At 37.1% G+C, this 16108-nt stretch overlaps 1 protein-coding gene across 13 annotated transcripts in view; it reads left to right on the top strand.

Moving 5' to 3' along the window:
• The window catches only part of ERC2 (ELKS/RAB6-interacting/CAST family member 2), a 405409-nt gene that overhangs the window by 70280 nt on the left and 319021 nt on the right, over positions 1 to 16108 (top strand). For all 13 annotated transcript variants that reach the window (XR_004499194.1, XR_004499195.1, XR_004499197.1 and 10 more), the window contains one exon: positions 12176 to 12250. Coding sequence is in view for 1 of the 13 variants with exons in the window: in XM_033517444.1 (XP_033373335.1) it covers positions 12176 to 12250 (75 nt within the window). In the remaining 12 variants the exon portion in view is untranslated. The remainder of the gene's footprint in view (positions 1 to 12175; positions 12251 to 16108) is intronic.

Below are 16108 nucleotides of genomic sequence, written 5' to 3'. Positions count from 1 at the left end.
ACTAAATTGAGGCAGGTAATGAAGCAGTTCCTTGGTTTGTAATTCTGCATATTTGATATGAGGCAATATAGTAGCTGCTTCTTAGAATGCTGCATGATAGATATTAATGAAGTAAAGTACAGAATCAAAATAATTTGACCTAATTGCTGTGTAAGAAAAAATAAATTAAACCATCCTTGTATCATTCTTTTTCTCAGATAACCCTGTGATGAGCTCACCCTGTGCACCATCTTTTCCTCACGGAAAGCACGAACAATAAGAGGATCAGAAGAAGCCTGCAGAAAGGATTACATTGCACTCATTCTTTTTTTATAAAAATGTCCTTATGTTGTAAACTGTTCTAAAGAAAATGCTGTCATCCAAATGCAATAAGACAAAGAAAATTTACAATAAAAGTATATAAACCGTAGTTATTTTTAAGTATGTTTTTATTACAATTGCAAAGAAACTTTGATGTTAGATTTTTCATAGAATAATGCACTTCCAGAACTGTGTTTACAGAGATATGGGGTGTGGAGGACTTGAGCAGTGAAAGAGACAAGTGCAAATAAGAGCTCTAACGTGGAATGTTGGCGTGTTTGATACTAAATGAAAATGTTACATCCATTTCTTTTTTATTGCCTTTAAATACAGTAAGATCCTCATATTCATGGTTGTACTTAGCAGACTTGCACATGATTTAATCTGCAGTGATTTTGCTGTGGTGATGTCACTGGCGAGAGTACACTTGTGCTGATGTAAATAAAGAAAGAGTCAAACCATTGGTTCACAGAGACCTGCTGAGAGCCAAAGTTCAGCCCTGAAATCCAGTCTTCTGAAAAAAGACACAGAGCAATATCCAAATAGAAAATGAATAATGCCTGTAAAGGGAGACTTTAGCATGCTGAGGTTCTGACTATGGACCTGTTCCTGAAGATATTGCTGTTAGGTAGGAGTTGATGCCAAGAATTTTTGACGTTTGTGGGATAAGTCCATCAATTGGCAGGATATGTGAAGAAGTGATTTTGAAAATGGAGGCTGTGTGGTAAGACATGGGGACCTAGAAAATCTGCCTGACTCTATTGTGAGAGTCCACAGAGAGCTGTAAATAACCAGATAGTATTTAACCAAGAAGTAATGCAGTAAGTAAACTATGAAATAAATTGTTTCTGTAATATGTCAACAGAGTTATGTAGTTGGCATTTTTCCACCAGCTAACTTTTTATACTCTCTAGATTTCAGTTCTCATTCCACACAGTTTCTCTCTGTACAGTTAACCTACGTCTTATAGTTTTTAACCCTTAAGCTATTTGGAACTCTTTGTTTTGAATTATCTTATGCCAAAATGTCTGTGTTTATAAGCTTTGTTATCTGATGTCAGTAGAGCTTGGGTAATGGTTATCAGCCTACTGTTATATTTAAATTAAGGAAAATCTGCCAATTCATAGACTTACTGAGTAACTTAGGGTTTTATTTTTTTTGTCATTTAGTGATAATTTGGTGCATTCTGTACTTGTTGAGAGCTTCTAAATGTAGCTTAAGCAGTGAATTAAAACTATGGAAGATATATGAATGACATTTGTATCTAGAATGAAGATTTGGCATGTTTGGTGAGTCCTGTGTGCTTAAATCAGTGACAGATTCAAGCTCCCTAGTGATTTACAGAAGGCCTAGATCAAATTCCTCACAGGGATATTTGGAAAGGCATAGAAAATAAACTGCCACATTTGAATGAATTGTTAGGACTGACCTTGTCTAAGCCTATAAAAACTTTCAGAAAGAAATATGAAATAAATGTGAAATCAAACATTTCAGGTGGTATTGAGGTTAAGAGTTGTTCTGTAGTGTGAATGGAGAGTGGAAAGAAAAAAAATAGTCAGTATGAGTTAGAGAATCTCCAAAGAGAAGTGTCAGCATTAACAGATGCCTAACTCCTTACAGAAGGATCAGAAGAAAAGTGTAAGAATTGACGGATGGATGAACCATAAATATATTTAAGTGAGGGGTGATCGCTCATTGCAGCCTCAATGCATAGACATTTTCTGTTAACTTGATAATCAATGAGTTAAAAACATTAATATTTATGTTCTAATAACTGGGCTTAAAACTAAATGATGAAAGAAAATTATTTCATCCCCTAAAATATAGTTCTCTGTAAGGTGGAGACTTGGCAAGGCACTATTGAGTGAAATCTTGTAGCTTTCAGTTATTTAGCACTTTATGCTCAGCTATTTCAGAGCTCTATTATTAATATGTCTGTGAGATGTTTTTTGAAACTTGCTTGTAAGTAAAAGTCAGAAAAAGGTTGGTTCTCCTTTGTTATGCATATCACAGTCCATGTGTCAGCACACAGACTAAAGTTTGTTTTCTATTCTGAGTTTTAGGTCACAGAATATTCTGAAAGGAATTAATTTATTATACACTTACCTACAAGTTTTCATTATGCTGATTTTGTCAACAGTATATAGTCTGTGAAATGTTAATGCATCTATTGAGTGCTAAATAGACATCAAGAATTTTTCAAATTTGCTTTTCTCTTTATGGCTAAAGATTCTTCAGCAACATATTGTGTTTTCCAAAGAGAATTGCTCTTTATAAGTGAAACTCTACAAATCAAATCTCCATAGTAACACTGGATTCTTCTGCCAGCCTGTGCTGTTGCAGATTTCCTCGTCAAACTAAAGGTAGTTTCACAGTTGTATAAAACCAATCTTTTTCATGTAGTTAGAATGGAGAAGTAAACCAACACTTTTATTGGTCATTTTGCTTATATTATTGTATAGCCTTTCTCATTTACATTGCTGGTATTTTATACTTTTGGTATTTGGGAGGGGGGCAAAAAGTGTTCTGAAGTGGTATTTTAGCATGTAGTTGTACTACAGAGCATGTTTAGTGTAAGATAAACCTCTAAGAAATGGCTTATTGACTGAAATGACTTTAACAAGAGTCTTTTAGCATGTTGAGTATTCTGCTTCTATTCTACATATCTCTGTCGTGGGGGATCATAAGCTAATTGAATCAAAATGGCATCAAAGTAATTTCTCTAGTTCAGAAGTATTTTCATAAATAATGAGCTAGACTTGTTGACCCAACTTGCATAAATAAAAGGAATATATTACCATTAAGACTCCAGGCTGGTCAGCTGAAGGTGAGCACTGTGTGTGCTTTCCTGATCCTGAGAGAAGGCACCACTGTGGGTTCCTGACTGTGCATCCTGTTACTTCTGGCACATAAGGTGTGCCATGAGTTGTTTTTCACTGTCCTGGTGAAGAGGCAGTTCCTGTGTGGTACTGCTGGGCTACTGCAAGCATTAGACTGGGTGGATGAGGTAGCTCTGCTGGAAACACTGAATGTGTGTTCTGACCTTCCTGCCCACCTTAAAAAGGGAAGTAGATTTAATAGATGATCAAAATGTTGTTGGAATGACTTAGTGAAAGGATGTGACTGCTTGTGGATGGGAAATGTCTGTATGTTTACACATAAAATGGATTTGGTCTTTTCATTAGTGATGAGTTGCAAGTTTTTCATGACAATGGTAGTGGTGTGCAGCCTGGCACAAATATCCAGTGAGCAGAAAGGAAGAGGCTGTGGGCTCAATAAATTGTTCTGATTTCCTACATAGATGGGGAAGTTTGCCACTTGGATGATTAAAAATTCCCATTTTTTGGAATACCAAACGATATTGTGATATTTATACTTAACATGGTGTAAAATGTATACAGGTGCATAAAGGTCCATGTAGATGTCTGTTTAATAATACTGCTGATCAATATGTGCAAATCCTGCAAGGGGAGAGGAATTTATGCATAGACTTTTTTATTCTGGAAGTTCAAAAATACTTAAGTTGAAACTTTTGGCTGCTGTAACATCTCTGCTTTTTTACATGTTCTTCAGTGTATGAACCAGAGCTTGAAAGGGTTGATAGTGTCTGGTCTATGCATCCCATACTTGTCTTAGACTAAGTAAAGCTCTAATTTCAAGGTACAGGAGAAAGGATAAATAGTAAAGAGAAAGCTGCTTCTTGGGTATGAATTGATTTCCCTGCAGTGCATCTGGGCTGGTCATGAGCATTGCAATGTTCTATGCTTCACATAGAAGAGAGAATGTCTTCTGAAGAAGGACAGGTTGGCTAAGAGAAGAAAAAATTAAACCTTCTTCATAAAATTCTCCTGAAACAAAGTACTACTCTGAAAATCCTTGAGCTGACTGTGTCTCTCTTTTGAAAAAAAATATGCCAAAATATGTTTATAATAGCAGTAATTCCAAGTTTTTGAGTTTGAAAAGATACAGAAATCAGATAATTACATAGCATGTATTTTTTTTTCCTCAGTATATATTAAGACACTTTTATTTGTTGAAACAATACCTGCTGTATTAAGGCCTTCTGCAATAGTGACTCCAAAAGTTTTCAGAACAAACCAAACCCCATGCCTATGCTGAGGTAAGTTTAGCACCTGAAAAAAAGGTAAAACATGGAAAGCACAGATAATGGAGGTTTGTTATTGCTGCCATTCTGTTTGGTGGATTTTTTAAAATACATGTAATCATGTACAGAATGTGTACTATCCTATGTGCACATGCAGTTTTCCTCCATTTGCTGGTGTTCTGCTCTTAACCTATGCAAAAAGCTTTGCATGGATTTGCAAAGTTTCGAAAATTCTCCTTTAGGGTCTGTTTTTAATCACAACAGATAATAGCAGTAATTTTGGTTGAGTTTTTTTTGGTTATGATCTCTGGAGAAAACAAAGCATTTGGATATATTTATAGTATCTGTGTGTTCAGCGTTTATTTTGGGTACTGATGTACAGGGAAGTAATTTTTAAACTGTCCCTCAGCCACTGGTCTATAGGTCTATATGTCAGCATATAGAAACAGGAAAGATGAAGTCTGAACTGTGTGAGGAAGTGGTGTCTTTCTCCTTGTATTGCCTTGAAGTGAGGAAAAGGAGTAGAAAGAATTTATTTACCTATTCTTAAAAAAATTATCTGAGATATATTGTTTCTAAGAGACAGCATCAGATGCTTTTCTCTCTGCCTTAATTTAAAAACAGGTAAGGATCTGTTGTATCTTTTATGCAATGATAAAATAGGTGGGGTTTTTTGTGTTTTTTTTTGTGAGGTTTTTTTTTTTGGTTTTTTGGCCGTGGTTCCCCCCCCCCAATCATATTTTCAGTTCAGGGGTAGGTTTTTCTGTTCTGATAAAAATGGAATACTGGAAGAGGAAATTTGAACAGATGGATTTGAGTTACCAAGCAACACTTAGTTTCCCAGGCAATAGAAAAAGAATTGGAGCAGGTGCTAAGTGGATTTTATTCCTTTTTTTTTTTTAATTATTGTGAGCTGATGTATGAGCTTCACTTTAACAGATTCTTGGCAAACCTCACAGAATGATAATCAATTAACCTGTGCAGGTTGTTTCTTATGTGACCTGAACAGTTCCTTTCTGTAGTAGTGCTAGAACACTGTCAGTGCAGCAAGGCTATTGTAGAGGACATTGCTGTTGTTTCTTCACTCCAATATTCTCATGTACAATAATCTATTTTTCTGATTTTAATATGTTCCTGTTATTTCAGAGTGAAGTCAGTGTTCAGCATTCTGAAATGTTTAGACATTACCTCCTACCTCTTCCTTCTTGAGAAAGACTGACTTGGTTAGCAAATCTCAACTTGATAGGCAGAGCTGCATTGAATTTGTGGGTGCCTTAAATTCAGTTTCTGGTAGATCCAAAAATAGTTTTTTTTTTAAAAAAAGTCAATGCAAACTAATTTCTTGCTTTCTTTTTTTGGTGGGACTGTGGTGTGGTGAGTTCTTTTGACAAGCATAAAATTTTAGCTTTAGGTTAAAAAGCATGCTATTTACAAGTTTGTTTTTTTTTAAAAAAAACAAACCAAAATGCCACCTGCCAAAGCATGCCCATCACTCAAATTGTGTGAAAAATTGTCTTATCTCTTTAGGGTACTGCTCTTGTGTCCCTCTCTGCCATACATTTGCATAACCTAACAGCTCTGTAGAACACTTGGGAATGCAGGGATGACATTTCCTTGAATATCTAGGGGAGATAATTTTGTTAACTGAGAGCTTTGACATTCTGTTGCATGACAATATGATAACTGTAATCTTTGTTAAAAAAGAATATAGAATTTTTCATCTACCAGTATCTCCTTTTCTGCAGGGCTGCTCTCAGTGCACATGTTCATCACCCAGCCTGTTCTGACACTGCACCTTGCCCCCCCCCAGGTGCAGCTTCCCAGGAGCACATTCCTGCATCCTGTCAGTGTCCCTCTCACCCATCCCTTCCTTCAGCAATACCAACAGCACTGCTCAGCCTGCTGTCATCTGTGAGATTGCTGAGGCTGTGCTCAATGCTCAATCCCACTGATTGAGGCACTGGATAGTGTTGGTCTGAATATGGGTCCCTGGGATGCCACAAAAATTGTCACAAAGCTTTATTTGCATTTTTAGAAAGCTTGCTATAGCACAGAGCCAGTGAACTTGCACATTTGAAGTCTTATTAACTCTGAAGTTTGCTGGCTTTGCTGATTAAGTCTAAATGCTAAATAGCCTAAGCCAGCAGTAATTTTAAATGCACGTAAGTAAAACCCACCGATATTTAGAAAAGCACTTCCTGGAGAATGAGGGAACTGAAAATCAAACCCATAAGTTATTTTAGCTAGTGATTTCACCAGGTCCACATGAAGGGAAAGGAGACATGGAAAGGTAATGACAGTATATTAATAAGTGTGGACATTAGTAGATACAACTATGCTTTTCAAAATGAAGAAGTCCCATGCTAAGCAATCTGAAGTATTACTGCAACATGGGGGTGGGCCAGCACTCCTCTGGCATGGCTCAAGCTGTTTATAGTGATTGATGTTTTATCAATGTAAAGTTTATAAAAGGATTTCTAGCAGAAAAGTGAACAGCATGTTTGAAGTTCTGTGCATGTTAACACCAGCTAACACATTTTTCAGTAACCTTAAGAGCTCTGTGCAGCAAGCGTGTGAAATATGTAGTGTTTCTGGCTTCGCGCTGTCGAGTGTGACTCTGGTTCTGGCTGGGCTATTTTGCTGCCATTTGAGAACTAAGCTCTTAATTAAAAAATTTAAATTGTTTTTGCCTCTTAGGAGGCTGAAGAGGAGCACTGGTGCAGAGCAGAAATTAAACAAGAATTGCTGGGTGTGTGCATAGGTTGGAAGGTGGGGAAAGCACTAAACAGGATATCACCCTTTGGCTTTTTTGTTTTCCTGGGACAGAATTCTTAGGTTTTGGCTTGTTAAAGGAAACTATCAGGAGGTTAGTTGTATGAGGATGGGAGGAACTATTGGAAAACTGCTTTCCTCTATTGAGATGAACTGGCCTACAGAAATGCCACAAGCACTGTGTGTTGGCACTGCTGAGCACCCTATCTCACAGCAGCATCCACGTTTATGTGGTTTTGGTATTTTATTATTTATGAAGAATGGAGCTGGCACACAGCAGCATCTCTACTGTGTGTTCTGGAGCTTGGGATTGTATTTGGTCATCTTTGCTGTGCCTTTACCCTTTTAAGCATTGCGTGTATGCTTTTGATGGCAGGAGCGAGGGAAGTCTATTCTTAGTTACACCCTAAGGTGGAATTCCATTATTACTTCACAGTTAGTGTTACACTTATTCTAAAACTGATGGGATATTGCTTTCTTTTTCAGCCTTATTAAAAAGTTCTTTGTGTGCTTAGGCTTCTAAATGGGAGGGAAGTAGTGGAAATAAGTCTTTAATGGATTTGTTGGATAAGGATTTTTTAAACGCTATGGATTACACAAAGGATTTATTACAATAAGGATTTTGCATTTTAAGAATTTGAAGATGTGATTTTAATAAAAGATCATAATCTGGAAAAAGATCACCACACCCAAAACCAAATAGCTAAAAATCCTGGTTTGTAACTCCCAACAATGCTTCATTACTGTGTCCTGCTGCAAGTTAAGTGATTCTTTTTAGTGTGCCTGAGTTACTAATAAATGACTATTTAAACATTTAGTTTTTTAAAAAAAGGCATATTTTTCCATGCAGTTTTGAAGCTTTATATGCACGAAAAAGAGAAAGTTTTTTAGCCAAGATGTTTCTGGAGTATATTTGCTTTGCAGAAGTGTAAGCAGCAGTTGGAATGTCTGTTTTCTGATTCTAATTGACTACCCCTGAAAACAAATATATGGCCTTCCTTTACTGCATCAAGCGTTTTGGTATGCATTCTTAAAGAAAATGGTGAAAAGGGAAAAAACTGTTTATTATCAAAGTTTCTTTTTCTGAAAACATGTGTGAAGCAATAACTCTTCCTTTTTCCTAAATTTGGGGGAAGTAAATTTGGTAAGAGTAAAAGAGATTAATGATACTGTGCAAAACAGAAATGACGCCCTAGATGTTTTATTCCTTCTACAAAGAAAAGAAATAAATTTTCAAGAATTCTGGTAAAAGTGGAGTTTTAGTAGCTCCTTTCAGGAAACACTCTGTGTGCTTTCAATTACAATTGTCTCACATGCATTTCAAGCTCCATATACAAATTGTTTTCACTTGAAACTTTTTGTATGTGGTCTCTTTCCAGAGGACAAACTTCCAGTATGACAATACACGTGGTTGCTTAAGGTATTTGTGACATACAGGTGAAATAAAAGCTGAGTTTCTCAATGCTCAGATAATTTTTCCTCATAGTCTGTTTTTAGGTATACTAGTAAGACTTCATAAGCCTCTCTTATATGCATTATTCCTGAATGGAAGTTTGATCATTGCAAAGAAGTGCATTGGATTGTGATTCAATATGGTGGTTTTCAAGTGGTGTAAAAACTCCTCCTTTCTCCCTCAGACTCTTCTTTACATCTCCAAGTGTTCTAATGTGGGCCAGGGATGGTCTTGGACTCATTGTTCAAGAGTAGTACTGAGGCCATTGAGATTATTGCTGGATTTTTCTTTCATGATAGACTACTGACCTTTGTTTTATAGTGTGGTGGTGGTCCCTGATTAATGCAATTTCTTTTATATTCATCAAAATTCATATCTGTTTATTTGAAATGACACATGACGAGAGAATTAGTCTTGCATCTGAGTATTTGCTTAACTCTGAGAACTTAACAAATTTAAATACACCTATTTTACAAAGAAAATCTCTGCAAAACTTTTGTATTTATCAGCCCTTCATATTTCCTCTAATTTTTCATTTCACGTTCTTATATGGACATTTTAATTTCTTCAAGCTATAAAATTTGTTGGAATTTGACAAAGTTTCTTCAATAGGCTTTCCCAGAGTTCAAATACCTATGATGGTTTAAGTTAATGGTAAGACTGTGTGCTACAGTTACTTCTGAGGCCAATGCAAGATACTAAACTAATATTGTGGAAGGAGAAAGCAATGGCCAAGTTTGGATTGAGGTTCATCTTAGCCTAAAAGCAAAGACTATTAAAGTAAATTTAATGTGAAGAAGATCTGAATACCTGCCAGTTTTGTGTGGGTACGTTACTCACCTTGACAACAAAGCATCATCAGGAAATATGAGGTGTGGGCATTTGGCTACACAGCAATATAATTAATTTGCATGTGCAAAGTGGTTACTCGGAATTACTACTATTTGCAGGCATCATATAGAGGGATATAAAGAAAACCTAATTTTATAAATGATTGCATCTCTGAGAGATTTTTAGCATAGTCCTTGGTTGTTGCAGAGATGATGACACAAGGATTTTTTTATGAATATAAGAATCAAGAGTTCCCTTCAGTACAGTTTAGGTTAAAATAAACTATCCCTGGTAAGTTTTTGATTTTCCCCCTCATTTTCTTATTTGTCTTCCTGGGACTATTTATCAAAAGAATTTGAAAACAAAAAATACACATCATTCCAGAAATGATGTAATGGATAAAAATCTGGTTTCCTTAGGCTATGAGAACTTTCTGAAATCTCTAGAATATTTCTTGCTTAGCTGTTCAGGCAAATTTGAAAGCCTTCAGATGACCTCAGACAGTAAAACAATCAGGGTGTAAGGTATCATGCACATAAAGTATATCCTTAAATTAGTACCCCAAAAGTATCCCCCTGAATAAGGTACCCTACATGAAAAAGCTCATACATAGAACAACATAAATTCAAGAACTGAGCCTTGTGGGAGTCTCTGAACATTTGAATCTGATTGGAAGAAAACCCACAGAAAATAATAAAGTGGGAGTCATTTTCTGATCTTCTCCAGAATCCTAAAGTCTGCTTCATTTTACCATCAGGAATAGAGAAGAAAAGCTTTTAAGTCAGCCAGCATCAGATTGATTCATAAAGCAAACAGGAAAAGCATTATGAGGCAAGGCTTCATGCTATGATAGACATCTCGGAATACGCATCTTTGGCAGTCTATGCATCTTTGGCTAAGGGGGTGGAAACTCTGGTTTGTCTCCCTGGGCAATGTGTGGAATCCTGTTTATATTCCAGCTCAGTTTATATGGCCCTGGGGAGCAAAGTCTGGTCTTAGAATTAGCTGTAATTTTTGCTGATCTGATAGTGGTATGACCGGCCAACTATTCTTTTGTGTAACTGTATGACAAATTCATTACATAGTCTTATTTTTTAAAACATTTGTGCAGTGAAAGTACTTATTTCATCTAAGACAAATGGGTGGTGTTGATTGAAAGATTCCTTGCATAGGTGAATTGCAAAGATTTCTTTCTTTTTATTATGTGGAGAGTTGCATTTAAATTAAAAAACAAAATAACCGAGGAGAAAGGTCTAATCAAAGCTACTATTTAATAAACACAGAAAAAATCATAAATGCCTAAGCATCTGAAAAATGCATGAAAGCAAAATTATAATTCACTGTTATCTGTTAATGGTAGTTTAAATATATGTACATGTACCTGCAATGTATTTAATCTGATAAGAAAATATTCACACTTAGTGTTAGGTGTACTAATATGTCTCAGTTATTTTAATACATTAGGTCACATTTTTGTAATCTATTTTATAAATATGTTTATTATCAGTAGACTTCAGTTTTATAACACAGAGTAAATCACTCCTACTATTTAGTCTTTGAAAACAGTTGTTTCTCATAGTCATGGATAAGCAGTTTGTTGCTACACAGAAGAAGAAACTAATTGATAGTTTGTGGCACAAAAAATTATGACTTTTAAACTTGTGGATTGTAAGGTAGGCAAGACCTAGGTGAATGACTTTGGCTCCTTGGCCTCAAGCATAAATGTCTTTTTCATGGCTAGAAGGTTATTTCAGGAGTATAAGTGGAGGACTGCAGTAGAGAGAACCGGGACATAAAGACATCAAGGATGGCACTCCTGTCCTTTAGGGCAGAAGGACTCCAAAGGAGTGGAAATGGGACTTTATCTGTCCTGTTTTAGGTTTTTTTATTAATAAAATTCTCAGATGGTTTATGGGAAGGGAATAAGTATCATCACCAAATACTCAAATTTAAGTGTTTTGTCACACCTTCATTACATTTTTTCCAAGTAATTATGTGAGTTTTTTGTTGGGATTTATCGTAGAAAGATACAACTCTGGTTTCATGAGACTGAGTGCTGCTGTCTTCCTACTCTTGGGGTTTTTTTTAAATGTTGTTTTTATAAAGACCAGTATGTATTGGTACTGTTAACTTTGTCTTAAATAACACAATCAATTTTTCTTTTGCCTGTCTATTAAGATGCATAAAAAACAGTATGAAAATGTGAAAACTGAAATGGAAATGCTACTGTAGCGTGTGCTGCACCAGCCCACTACATAATTATTATCCTTAAAATGTCAAATTTGAATATAATGTGTTTAAATTTCTTATTTAAGACATTAGAGGAAAAATTAGAGAGAAACTGCAGAAAAGGATTTAACACTTGCCAGTCTTTAAATTAGTAGCACAATTGAATAAAGTTTGGGTGTTTAAGCAGCAGCAGCAGCAGCAGCATTGTATCTGGACTAAGAAATTCCTGGCTGTGTTGTCACACTTGACGTTAATTATTGATAAGGGGTTTCAGAAATAGCGCATGTGCTGTCAGAGTTGACTGTAACATAAGATAGGGAGTGCAGTGATGGCAGAGGGGTTACAGCCAGGGGAGCACCTGTAGCACTTGGCATTACCTGCTTTTTTGTCATCAGACTTTTATTTTGTTGCAATTAGTTCATGTGAGCAGTTAAAATAATGGGAAGATGAGTCGTCAAGCTTATTTCTATCGTGTCCCTCCACAGGAATTGCATAGAAGAACCCAACTTCAGCCTGAGCCAGCAAAGACGAAGGCTCTGCAAACAGTCATTGAAATGAAGGTATGGTCTTTGCATGTTTCCCTGTGTTGTTTTTACAGCTTGAAGTTGTGTACTGGGTATGGCTGGGACGGAGTTAATTTTCCCTGTAGCAGCCTGTGTGGTGCTGTGTTTTGAATGTCAGACTGAAAACAGTGTTGATAACACGCTGATGTTTTAGCTGTTGTCCAACAGGGCTTACAAAGAGTCGAAGCTTTCCCAGTTTCTCGCCCTGCAAGTGGGGTGGGGGTGGGCAAGGGGCTGGGAGGGAGCACAGCAGGGACAGCTGACCCAAATTCACCAGAGGGATAATCCATACTGTCATGTCGTGCTCAGCCTCTGCACACTGAAGGCAGGACATTCAGAGTCACGGCATTTGTCTTCCCAAATAACTCTTGTGCCTGATGAAGCCCTGCTCTCCTGAAAACAGCCAGGCATCTACCTGCCCATGGGAAGGAAGGAGTGCATGAATTCCATATGTTGCTTTGCTTGCATGCACAGCTTTGCTTTACACATTACACTGGCTTTATCTCAAACAATGGGTTTTCCCACTTTTCTCCTCTGGTTCTCTCCCCCGTCCCACTGAGGAGGAGTGAAGAAGCAGCTGTGACACTCAGCTGCCTACCGGGTGTTGATTTATGACTTTTACTCTTTAGTTATCGAATGCTTCCTTTACCATGTCATTTAATTTTGTTATGTAGCTAGTAATAATTAGTATTTATTTCTCCTGGTCTGTTTTCTAAATAAAATCGATTAAAAAAAAAATAAAGTGTAGCATTGCTGAATAATGAGAACAGAATATTACTTTTTAAAAAGACTGGGGGGTGTGTGTATGTGCATGATTTAGGAGATCCAAAGTGCATGGAATAAACTGCCTAATGTAAAATGTTTTCCTCCTCAAACTTTAAAACCATTTCTTATGTTGGTTGTTTTTAGGCCATAATTTTACAGCCAACCTAAAGAAAATACTAGTTTCATCAGCAGATATGACAAAATGTGATGAAACTGGTCTCTTAGTCCTGACTCTAGCTTACTCTTTTTGATATATAATATTACTACATTGTTGTGGATTTTTCCTCCACAATAACAAAGAATAAAAATAGTAATTTAAAAAGTGAAAACTGATATTTTTGCATAATTCTATGAGTTCGGAATGTTCATCTTTAAGAGAAATACCATGAGACTTGAGATAATTTGTGAGTTGGCAATGCTGCCTGAAATTCATTAATGATGGTCTTTCATTTCAGTCTTAAAAGGAAGTGCAAATTAAAGGCCTCATTTTGCCTGTGACTTCTGTTGTGAGAAAATGAGCTCAGCATGTCTGAACATTGTGGTAAACACACAGTTAAAACAACAGCAGGACTTTATAAATACAGTATCTGTCTTTTAATAGATAATAATTAGTTTGGATTATATGAGTAACAAAGAGGGTACATTGATTACAGAACTCCATTTTTGGATGTGTATTTGCTTTGGACATTAGTTCAGAAGTCTTTTTTATGAAATCTATGTTTTTGCAGTTACTCATTACCCTAAGTAAATGGGCAAGTAAGATACTGGCTGGGAAACTTTGTTTTTCTACTAATATTCAGAATTATAAATTTAAAAGTTTTGGGTTACAAAAGCAATGTGTTAGAACAATGTATAACTTTTTATGTGCATTTTATAACAATGTAAAGGACATGTTGAAATTAATTTTCAGTTCCTGTACCAAAAGTATTTGAGAAGAACAGGGATGTGGGGTACAGGACGTGATGTCTGTAGTTGCTCCTGACAGTGTCTGTCCCTGAGGACACTGAAGTGTTTTCTGTTTTATTCCCAGGAGAGGTGGGTGTGGTACAATGTTCCTCTTTTAAAAATCAGATCTTTATAGTGAGGGCTTTTGTTTGTTGGGAGTGAGGCTGCAGTCCTGTTGCTGGAGTACTGATCCAAAGCTGCTTTTTGCCTCTGAGGCACCCAGTTCTTTCTGTCCCTATGAGCACACGCCCCTTTAGGGCTGTCTAAATTAATCCTAATATTGAAAAGAAAAAGGGACAAATGTAAGATGTTGAAATCCACATGATTAAACAGCAATTTTCATTACAAGTTCCAGATTTGGAATGTTTTCAAGTAAATTTGTCTTAATCCAGACAGCATTTGTTTTGAAAAAAAATGTGAGACATTTGTTTTGAATGATCAAGCATTGAAGGAATTGTTTCTCTACAATGTTGAGGGTAGAAGGAGGGAGAGGATTAGCTGTAATATGGCAGACTCAGGCCATCCACTCCCCCATGCAGAGACTCCAAGCAGTTTGCATTTCTCTTCACCACACCCAGCCCTTTCCAGCCCCTCACCACTTTAGCTTTTGTCTGAGTGCCTTCCATGGCTCCCCCAGGCTCTGCTAGGATGCAGCTTTCCCTCCTTCATAAATCCTTCTATTCTCTCTGTGCTTTTCTTCTGCTCCTTGCCACTGCTGAATTCTTTCTGTCCCTTTTCCCAGCCTGTACTCCCTTTCATCCAATCAAATATTCCCATTTCTCTTACCCATCCTCTCCTTGGTTTATTTGTCCTACACATCTTCTGTACTGTGTCCTGCCATCTTCTTCATTTCTCTCTAAAGCTTTGCAAGTAATTGCTTATTCTTACAGCAATTGCATTTTCTGCATAACTGCTGTCTTATTGACCAGTGTTTATCTCCTGTATATTCATGCAAAATAAAAAAAGGGCAAACAAAAAAAGATGGAAAATTCACATCCTATGTCTTGACTCCTGTTTTTCTTGCCTTATTTATTCCTTTCCAGATATCTATTGTTTTTTCAGATGCATTGAACAGGCTGTTCTTTCCTAACTTTCTGGTTTTGCTTCATGGACACATTTGCTTCCAGAAGTCCCAGGTCTTTTGCTGCATTTTTTCTCACTACACTCTTAATTCTCTTTTCTGAAATTGATCTTATTCTCCAGAAACCATTTTTCTTGGAAAGTGGAGTCACAAAACTAAGGGAGGACAGGATGCTTCCCTCTCCCACGTGATCCTATTATTCCATCAAACTAGTCTAGTTTTGATGCAGTGGTTGATTTTGTGACTTTGGATATATGTGATTAAACTGCATTTTTTCCTCTCAAACCTAAATCTTAGTCTATTTAAGTGTAAAATAAAAGTGGTACATAGAAATCCTTTCCTTCAATTGCAATTGCACCTCTGCGTGGTTCCTTGCATATTTTGCAAATGCCAGATGACTGATATCTTTGAGTGTATTCTGAATATCAGTGATATTCAATATTGATTAACACCTATTAGTATAATAAAAAAGATTAAAAGGAAACACAATTTTCACTTGATTTTATGATAAATACTCCTGAGCATGTGGATTGGGTCAAAACTTGCTCTTCTCTGATGAGGCCCCAGCTGGAGTGCTGCCTTCTGTTCTGGGCTCCACGGGACAGAGGAGCCATGGGCCAGCTGGAGCAGGTGCAGAGGAGAGGCACAGCAAAGATCAGAGGGCTCTTGGAGCAGCTCCAGGCTGGCAGCGCTGGGGCTGAACACAAGAGAAGGATCCTCAGTGGCCTGGGAGCCTCTCAGTACTGAAAAGGGGGCAGATAGGAAAGATGGGGACAGACCTTCCAGTAGGGCCTGCTGTGACACGACAAAGAACAACAGTTTTAAACTGAAATAGGACAAATTTAGATTGGACATACGAAGAAAAGTAATTTTTTATGAGTGTGGTGAGGCCCTGGCACAGGTTGCCCAGAGAGGCTGTGGATGTCCTTTCCCTGAGGGTGTTCCCAGCCACGTTAGATGGGGCTTGGAGCAACCTGGGAGAGTGGAAGGTGTCCCTGACCATGGCAGGGGTTGGATTAGTGACCTTTAAATGCTGCTTCCAGCACAGCCATTACATGTTGCTA

This window comes from Parus major, chromosome 12, assembly GCF_001522545.3.
Source record: "Parus major isolate Abel chromosome 12, Parus_major1.1, whole genome shotgun sequence".
NCBI classification, from domain to species: Eukaryota; Metazoa; Chordata; class Aves; order Passeriformes; family Paridae; genus Parus; species Parus major.
Note: the sequence above shows the minus strand (reverse complement) of the source record. Positions and strands in the feature narration are given on the sequence as shown.